Source organism: Montipora capricornis, chromosome 9 (assembly GCF_036669925.1).
Source record: "Montipora capricornis isolate CH-2021 chromosome 9, ASM3666992v2, whole genome shotgun sequence".
In the NCBI taxonomy this organism is placed as follows: Eukaryota; Metazoa; Cnidaria; class Anthozoa; order Scleractinia; family Acroporidae; genus Montipora; species Montipora capricornis.
The window spans coordinates 28,466,701-28,476,700 of NC_090891.1; the positions used below are offsets into that span (position 1 = coordinate 28,466,701).

Genomic DNA, 10,000 nt, shown 5'->3' on the forward strand with positions numbered 1-10,000 from the left:
CTCACATTAAAAACATGTTAAGGATCAGCTTTTCAAAATAAGCAGATTGCAGTTTGACGACTTGCTTTTCGGGCCCGAAAAGTTCTCGGGACTTTCGAGAAACAGGCCCCAGGACAGTAGCCTCTATTCCATGTCACCTGACCTGTCACCTGATGTCACGGCGGCCATGTTGGGGGAAAGAACAATAGCGAAAAAGTCTTTTGAGAATTTGACGCTATTATTATGCAAAACTTGAGATACATTTTTGTATTGTTTTGGCACCAACATGGCTCTCTTATTAAGTGAGTGCAATCGAAGAATCGAAGCAGTTAAATCAGTCAAATTTTCGTAAAATTGCCAGCTTGATTGAAAGTCGCCTCCAAAATTTAACCGCGTGACAGAATCAGTGAACCAGGTGTGAAAATTATATTCAAATCCATGTGCTTTGTCAGTAATGTCGTATGACGAAAAAATGTCTGTTTCAGTTTGGTAAATAGGGACCTTAAGTAAAGACGATTACGAGAACGCCACAAAACAATATGTTTAATGAGCAAAAACAAAAGGGAGCTTAAGGTCTCGGTAAAGGTTAATTTGGGCGTCTCGCTCAATTTTTTTGTTTTGTTTTTGCAAATCTTGAATCGGTGGGCTGTGAAGTATATTTTCCCGAAAAAAATACAGAAAAATTAATTTTAAAACCGCTTAAATCGCTTTTCTTTGTCTCACGCCATAATCTGCGCGCGAAAAATGAATGACGTATCATGTCAATCACACGTGAAAGGATCGGGTGTCAATTGACAGCCTTCACGCGTGATCTGCTACCTTGGCGCGAGCCCGAACGCTGATTGGCTCAGCATAATTGGCTTTCAAGTAGGGGGCGGAGTTATTAGGAGGACTACGAGAACGTTGTCTAAAATTATTATTTCCCGTTACTGTAATAATTTTGCGATTAGTCCAAGTCGTTCGGCTTGGAAAGTGTCGGTACACATTCCAAGAATAAAATTGATGAGAATGGTATGGATATTCAGAGAGAAAATTGAAACTTCATCGTCAGGTGCTGTCGTCCTCCACATGACCTCAAATTTGATCATTTCACTTCGTTGTCAAGACGAGAACGGCATAGAAATGTATCAAAATGTAAAACGCACGTGCAGGGCGTGCAGAAGTATCGTTATGCTAATAGGCCTTATCACGGTTTTCGACGCCATCTTGACGGGTAGGCAAAGCGGTCAGAAATTACAGTGTTTGTATGGGAATCCGATAGCAAATATCTTCTTCCAAAATTGAATTTTTTACAATTTCTGAATCGCAACGTTAAAATACGAGGTAGAAGATTGTATTCACCAAGTTTGAAGGATGTAGCTTGGCTAGATGACGCTCAGTTAATTTTTTGAATTTTCCCCACATTTGTCTGTAAATTTGGCTGGGTAGACAAACGTCTAGACGCGGTTCGCGGGAAAAAAATTAAAGACAAATGTATGGAAAATTAAAAAAAATTAACTCAGCGACTTATAGGAAAGCTACATCCTTCAAACTTGGCGAATACAATCTTCTACCTAGTATTTTAACGTTTTGATTCACAAATTGTGTAAAATTCAATTTTGGAAGAAGTTATTTGCTATCGGATTCCCATACAAACACTGTAATTTCTGACCGCTTTGCCTACCCGTCAAGATGGCGTCGAAAACCGTGATGAGGCCTATTAAACCTTTTGTTATGTGGGGTTCTCGTAGCCGTCGTCCTTGTCCTTGCTGGTCCCTATTCAGCAAACCGTGAACTGCACGCGAAACTTCAACTAACTTTTAGTTAGATTTCCTTTACTTCAGATTTAATTAATGAGAATAGAAATGTGACAAGATTTGTTAAAATTTCTCAAGAAAGAAACATGCAAGAACCATTTAAAAAAACTGGAACATCAAACTTCAAAATCAATTTTTGATTTCCGTTAATACGAAAATCAAATATTGCAAAACGGGACGAAATAGGTTTGAGGGGAGGGAACGGCAACACCGGAAGTGGAAGAGCGGACTGTAAAAAACCAAGATGGCGGCAAGCCGTTACAATGATCTGCGGAATCGCGTGGACGTAATATGCCATTCTCGTCCCCAGAGTTCGCTTTTCCTTTGGTCAACATCAAGAACACGGACTCTGGCCACAACCAAAGCAGGAAGTGCGCGAATCACGGACTTCTGGCTCTTCTACCTATTTTCATTATACCTCTACCGCGACTGCGTGTATTTTTGGCTGTGGCCAGAGTCCGTGTTCTTGGCGCTGACCAAAAGAAAACCTGACTCTGGGGACGAGAATGGGACTGCAGCGACATTTTGGCACAACCTCCAACGTTATTGTTCGTACATGTTGTGTTTACGCTCGCCGTCTTTGAGCCTGATTTCACAGGAGCCTTGATTTATCAAAATTAGACCAAAATATTGTTAGCGGGAGGCAAGGGTTTACTGGGAAAGCCAGGCAACTATTAGCCTTGCATTTTGTACCTTAGAATCAGTTTGCCTGAATTTCACCGTATCCCCTGAGTGGCCGTTTTTATACTTGAGTCGCATAATCCGTCCAGACGAATTATGCGTCTCTTTTGTTATTCGTCTGGTGTAAAGACGATAAGACGCATAATCCGCCGTCTGGACGAACTTGGGCAAACTTTTGTTGTTCATCTGCTTACGCGTCTCTAGGACAAAGACGGGCACAAGACCCCGTGCTGTGAGGATGCGCACATATCATTCGGCCAACAAATTTGCCACTTTTTCAACGTCATTTGGGTCTGTCTCTGTTTAGGACAAAACTCAAGTTATTGTTAATGGTTTCTATGCAGTAGAATTAATTTCGCAAAATTTATATTTTCAATTTGCGGTAATGTTTTCATACCCCTTAGTATAACAAGGCATGTATCACTTTTTTTTAGGTGATGTTAATGTTAAAGTTTGTAGGGTTCATAATGTAGGAGTAAAATCACTAATAATGCGAAGAGTGAAAAATGGCACGAAACAGACAATATGTCAGGGGCACCCAACGATAGTCTTCGGTGAAATATTTGTTCGGGAGAGCGGTCAAACTGGCCTTAGAACTTCGGTACTTCGTCGCCAAAAAGCCGCGTAAAGATTTCTTTACTAAAACATCACCTAAAAGATCCGTAGCCTGGGAAAAGTAGTCCCTTGCGTTTTCGGAAGGGATATTTTTGCAATTTTTGGGAATTAAAAAGGTCCTCTAGCAGTTTGGGATGAGTAAATGGTTCGGTTGTAAGTTCTTAGAAGGCCGTTGACGTTCAGCTACCAATTTCCTAAATAAAATTTCATCCCCTAAAATTTTCGGAGACTTTCATCTTCAGCTAAGATATCCGAACAGATCAAATTGTTGTAGGTGATAAAAATATCTCTTTAGAAAGTCTTTAGACATAACAAGGAGCCTATAAATGTCTCTGAAGGGCTTTTAGCTTAATTTTCTCGTTGGGTGTTCTTGATATATGGCAAAGTTTCGATTTCATGTTTGGCAAAGAAGCAGAAAGTTTCACCCGTCCTGCGACGAGACTATAAGACGGCCTTTTGTTATCATTTCCGACGGTAAATGAATATTTTACAGCAGTCTGCTTGTTCTAATTGCAAACAGATTTCAAGTTTAGAGTGTTTCGCAAGACACACTTGAAGTTAAGTCTTATCGTTAAACGGGGTTTTAAATTTCCTCCTAATTCTTTTTTACTACAAATAAATCTTGGAAATAAGGATATTTGACTTTTTTTGTTGTATTTTCGCTTTACATAAAAAAAGAAAATTAACTTTTTGTCGATAAGAAAATTAACGAATATTTATGAACGGCTGGAAGGCAATAAAGTATTGTGTCAGAAAAATCTTAATATGAATTTTATTTTGAAAGAACAGCTCTATAATGTTGATATAGGTCTCCCAAGTTTCAACCGCGCGTGCCAATGTTTTTTAGATGCAACCTCTTGCCACCACAAAAAGACAGCATAATGCTTAGAGGATATACTTTCTTTTAAGCTTTTTCAACAAGTATATTTGATTTCACCCCAAAATGATGTCGTGCCCTGGCCGCCCTCATGTACAGAGATACTGACTCGCACTGACAGGAACTTTGCAGAAAATTGACATTCAAATGGAAAATTTGGTCAGTGCCGGATAATTGACACTTTCCAGTCAAAACTAATTGATTATTTCCTTTTTTTTTCATTCGTAAAATTTTGACCTCATGTCTATAAAAAAAACCCTGATAAATTCAGTTACCTTTTAACTTCATGGGCCCAGAGAGTCTAGGGGTAAAAAAAAACAAACTTAAATGCATTCCGATCCGGGTCATGAAACCGTAAGAACACCAAAAATTGACGGGAAACTAAAATACGTTGATTAGTCTATAGTCTATTCGAAAAAGTCAGTAAATTTTAATGGTTTAACGACTTGAAAATGAGGTATTTTGACGAGAGAAACTTCCTTGAGGATTTTCACATTTGTTCCATCGTACCGGAAGTGTAAAGCAGCTGGGGTATCTTTTATCTGAAATTCAAATAATCTCAATTAAAAGAGGACAAAGTTTGATGTCACTCTGGCGAAGAAATTGAAAGAGTAATCCCGGGCCGCGGTTGCAATCTGTCTCATCGCAAGAAGAAAGAAATTTCGACATCTCAACGCACAAGGTACTTAAAAGTGATAATTTTGTGAAACATTTCTCAATTTTTCTCGTGTGTATGTTCGGATTAACCTTTCGTGAGAGTACACCTCTTAATTTTTCATCGTTATAACCTGGCGAAAAGCACAATAAGAGTCTTTTAATCATATATAGCTAGAAGTATGTCACCTGTTTCCTGTAACTCACATTCAGGGCATTTGTCTCGATTTTTCAACGCATTTCATGAAGATGTATAACAATATTCTGTCGTTAATAGCATTCTAAGTTCATAAAATTTTCATTTGAGATTGAGATGGATCATTTTGAGAAAAAAATCTTGTATATCGCTTAACGACGAAAATGACACTCAGTGAGGAAAAATGAGCAAACTGCCTCGCGAGGCGGTTTGCTCAGCTCTTTCAGTTCCTTACCGTATGCGGCAGGTTTAAGAGTGAAGGTAAACTTTTCTATATTGTCAATAGTGAAACGTGCTTGCATTGTGGAGGGAACTATGGCTGTGAGATTTTGGGGAGTTTAAGAAACATTTTAGCTCATTTCTGTGCTAAACCCTGTATAACATCGACGTAAAATCACCAAATTTGAGGTTTTTAGCGACGATGTCAGCATCCAAACGCGAACCTTTCAATTAGTCAGCCTCTATTTTTACTCTGAAAGCCCTCGTAAAAATTAAAAATTATTTTTTTAGGGTACTTCGCCCACATTGTACTTTTCGCTTTGTAAACGAGATAGAATAAGCGCGAAAGACTCGCGGTAGTGCAACTGAAAGTTAATTTTGACGCGACTCTTTTGTCCACTTCAACGTCGTAGATGTTATAAGTCCCTAATGAGATTTCTAAATCTGTTTCTCGCCGGAAACAGAAACCGCCGTAACATTTCAGTTTCATTGTTGCCTCAGATGCCAAGGGTCGACTTTGTACTCGGCGATTTCAGTAATATTTGACCCATCTCACACAGACTGCTTATATCCATAAATGCACGTAGAGAACCTTTTTCTTGTAATTTTTGCTAATAAGAATTCAAATTGTCCCCGTAGACGGCTAGTAAGGACTACTCAACCTGAGCTAACCTGCGCCCAGTTTGGAATTTTCATGTCCACGTACGACCCAGCGTGGATCATAAATAAGACCGTGACCAAACTTACAAAAAGGCTGCACTGGCTTCCTCGACTTTGCCACTAGCTAAGGCGACGATTTCTTTCACTTAAGACCTGCCAACATTCTATATATGGACGAACGTGGCGACTCCGATGTGCATTTTCCGACAACATCATAAACTGGAGACCGGTTGAAAAGGCAACAAGTAACTGACACAAACACTCATTTTCATTGATGTGTGCTACATTCTTATACCCTGCGAGCAGAGGCCCTTCGATCTTCCTAGATAAGTCGGGAGGAAGATCGAAGGGCCTCTGCTCGCAGGGTAACATTCTTACGGCAAATAGGTCTACTTTTTTTACCTCGGGTAGGAACGATAAATTTCAGATCCCATATCATTGACTTATTCCGTCTAATGAGCTACGTGGAACCAAAAAATTGTCTTTGGAAATAAAAGAGAAATCAGACCTTCGTGTGTTGAACTATGAGTTTGATTTCGCCCGTTTAAAAAGTGAATTTGAATCACAACTGAATTTATTAAAATCTTTAACGTTTTCCTCGAGGAGAGGCGTTCTTCCATCATGATCATTTTTCCCAATCTTAGCTTAGCTGCTGTAGAAGCCAAAATGAAGCTTGAATTAATTTAAAACCTATTTTTGTTATTGGTAACTTAAAAGATAAGGTTCACAATCTACAGGATTGTCTAATTATCCGAAATACGACTTCCCCTCTACTAACTCTGCTTCAACACGCACCACTTTTATGATCCACCAATAACAGTCTTATTGCATGGCATTATCGTCTTGTATATTGTTGAAGATAAATATTTTCTGTTATTTTATATTTTAATGGTAGCTTCTGTTTATTACTGGATTACTTAGTTCACGTATATTACGGAGTAAAGTATCTATCTACGTACAAAACTATCAGAAGAGTGGTGCGTGTGAGTGTCAGCTGGCTAACAAATGTCAAGTCATGTCTTCATTATCTAAGAAGATGTCAGTTTATAAATTTCACTGTCATAAATTTACAGCAAAACAGGATCTTTATAGAAGTGTTTCTTTTCGTATTGAAGGGACAGTAAAATTCTGGGCATCTTTGATATAGTGCAATTGATTCACAGTTAAAAACTTTGCGGTCTTGCCGTACATAATTTTTTTTTTCTCTTGATGAACGGTTTTCAAAAAGTGCAACGTTTAACTGACAACGTTCGTCTTTTCCCAAAATTTAGATCAGCTTGGTCTCAATCAGGGGTAAAGAAGGATTACTGGAGATAGAGGATCCACGAAATATCACAGTAATCCCTCAACTTGAAAAAAAAAACATTTTGGCAGGTTGAGTCCGTGGAAGAACCATGTTTGCTGTGACCTGGGAGCGAGTCACGTGGTGTGTTCTATATAGCTGTCTATCTTTGCTCATCATCATTGGTAATTCTCTTTCCATCGCCGTGTTCCTCAAAAGTTCAAGACTTAGGCGCATGCGCACAAGCATACTCCTTATTAACTTGGCCTTCGCAGACCTGCTTGTGGGCGCGGTGGCTGTTCCAATGTACATGGTCATCCTGTGGCCTTTGTGTACGTTGGCTAAAAACCCGACATTTAAATCCAGTTATATGGCTATTGACCTCCTGGCTGGTTTTGCGTCACTCTTTAGCCTGTCGTTCGTTGGCCTGGAGCGAATGTTTTCAGTATTTTGGCCTCACAGACACCGTGTCACTGGAAAACAGCCTTACTTTGCAGCCGTTGTTACCTGCTGGCTTCTATCTTCAGTGCAGGTTTTACTGCGAATTTTAAGCGAACATAAAATCGTCGACTTTGAGGTCTATTTCTACACTATCATGTTCTCGCTGTCGTCAGTCCTCGTTGTGATGCTTGCTGCGTACATCGCTGTCTGGTACAAAATGCGGGCTCGTCAAAACGAGCTTCGTGGTCGACACCGAAGATACAGTCGTATATCAGCTGAACATGAACAAAAACTTGTTCTAACTCTTTCAATTGTGACCGGTGGGTTTTTCATTACTTGGCTTCCCTTTCACTTCCTCAACATCGCGGTGTTCTTTTGCGTTCCGTGTAAACAAAAATTGAAGCTTAATTTGGTACTCGCTATCAAACTTCTCCAGTATAGTAATTCCTTCATGAATTTGATTATATACAGCTTTAGGTTCCCTGAGTTTCGACGGACCTTGTGTCGAATCTGTGGAAGACATCTGCGCATTGTTCCGAGTCAATCAAACGTTATTGGTCATCAGAGTTCGCTGAAAACAAACAACCAAAGCCCCCTAGAAATAGAAAGTGTCGGTAAGGATTTCTTGGCGAACCTCTGTGAGGTAGCTAATAAGGACCTGAACTTCAACAAGAACTCCACCAAACAATGAGGAGAGAAACAAAACGGCTCTGTCCACACATTTTTAAGTTTAGTACATTACTTTCTCGTCATCCGCTTACCTTGAACTTAAAATCAACAAATCTCAAGTTTTAAATAAGGAACTTTACTAACGCGTATAGCCCGAGGATACAGAATTGCCGCAGATATTTAACAGTTATGTCTGAGAGCGCGTTGGTTATGATGGTGAAATAACCAAAGAAAAAACCCGCAATGGCTTCAAGCATCTGTCAGTATCGTGCAACAAGGTGTTCGTGAAAAAAGGGTATTTTATGCGCTACTGCCCAACCTCACTCCCAGGTTCTCTTTGTTCCCGAGAGAGCCTGGCCCTAGTATACCCTGGCAACTTGTGTAAGGGACAGTAGGGACTTTAAAGGCCTGGCCAAACGTTCGCAACATTTCAACGCAACATCTTGCAACATTGTTGCATGATGTTGTGACATATGTTGCACGGGGTGGCCAAACGCACGCAACATTTTCATCATTTTCAACGCAACATGTCAATGTTCATGTGCCCCAGGCCCCTGGCGCGCAAGAAGTGGACCTAACGCGCATGCCCTAGCGCAACAATGTTGCGTGAACATGGCCAAACGAGTACAACATCATGCAACATCCAAAATGTTGCACGAAAAATTTGACCGTTTTCAAATTTGATCCAACATCATCGAGGCCCTGTTAGGGGTAAATTCCGACAAGCGACATGGTCTTGAACCGGCGACATGATAGCCACGAACTGGCGACGACCGATAGATTATTACAACGAATTAGCGAAAGCGACACAAATGTCAAGACTGACCGACAGCGAATTTCAGAATTGTGAATGTTCTGCGGACTGTGGAACATTTGCGCGTATACAATTCGTTGTAATTACTTAATAATGATCATTGTTAACAACAATAATGGCCAATTATGGCTAATAAGGGTCCAATAAAGGCGAACAGAAATACATCTCATTTTACCGCTGTTTTGATTGTTCATGTGATTGACGTATTCAGTGCATCACTCCCTTTGAGGACTTTTCCGCTTTGCGTATCATGTTCTCCCTGCATGACCCACGTGCGCACTCCATCAGTCTGTCAGAGAGATACTTTTTTTCTCTATTGATCGCATTCATCTCGGTGTTCCAAATCGTAAGCGAGTTATTGAAGTACATCACTATCAGAGTCATAAGCGAGTCGTCGGAGTGCCGAACTTGTGCACGGTCAGAGTCACGTGACGGGTCTATTCAACATCAGAGACCGCGCTATTGTTTAACCCTTTGAAGTTTGCCGAGTTTCATAACCAGTCCCCTCTACTAACTATGATTTTTCACAGACCTTTTGTAAACGCATGCCTTGCAGATAATGAATGGTCGATTATGTCCTTCCTCCTGGGTTGTTATAGTTACAGAAAAGCACAGTCCGACAACTAAATCAGAGTTGAAATCGGAAGAAACATTAGACTCTTGCACTACCAGAATTGTAGAAACGCTATTACAGCTCGATTGCTTTGCCAGATTAGGCCTTTATTCACTTGTATAGTTTCCTAGATGGAATTTCATTGACTTCAACAACTATTCCATGTAGTCTGAATAGGTATTAAACATTAAAAAAGGTCTCAAAACCCTGGGCTTAAAAGTACTAAAGATAGAGGCCGTATGTTCCGTTGGCGTCATTCCAGTGAATGGGGATTGTCAGAGGGGCAACGAGCTAAAATTTATTAATGAAATTCCGACAGGCTACAAAAGAATTTTCCGTAATTGCGACATAGCTAGCTGTGAAATTCAGACGGAGGACATGGGCACCCCCCCTAACAGGGCCTCATCATCCAACATGTTGCAACATATCGCAGCAGGGTGACCAAACGTATGCAACATGTTGGGCCCAACAATGTTGCAAGATGTTGCGTTGAAATGTTGTGAG

General features: G+C 40.2%; 1 protein-coding gene across 2 annotated transcripts; it reads left to right on the forward strand.

Moving 5' to 3' along the window:
- The first annotated feature begins 4,249 nt into the window (after positions 1-4,249).
- On the forward strand, positions 4,250-9,582 carry LOC138015755 (adenosine receptor A2a-like). 2 transcript variants are annotated; one of them, XM_068862865.1, is made up of 2 exons: positions 4,250-4,630; positions 6,949-9,582. In XM_068862865.1, the coding sequence occupies exon 2, from the start codon at positions 7,072-7,074 to the stop codon at positions 8,089-8,091; it is 1,020 nt and encodes a 339-aa protein (XP_068718966.1). In that variant the 5' UTR covers positions 4,250-4,630; positions 6,949-7,071; the 3' UTR covers positions 8,092-9,582. The 2 variants fall into 2 exon arrangements, with proteins under 2 accessions (XP_068718966.1, XP_068718967.1); XM_068862866.1 differs by lacking the exon at positions 4,250-4,630 and adding an exon at positions 4,932-5,059.
- Positions 9,583-10,000: the final 418 nt, after the last annotated feature.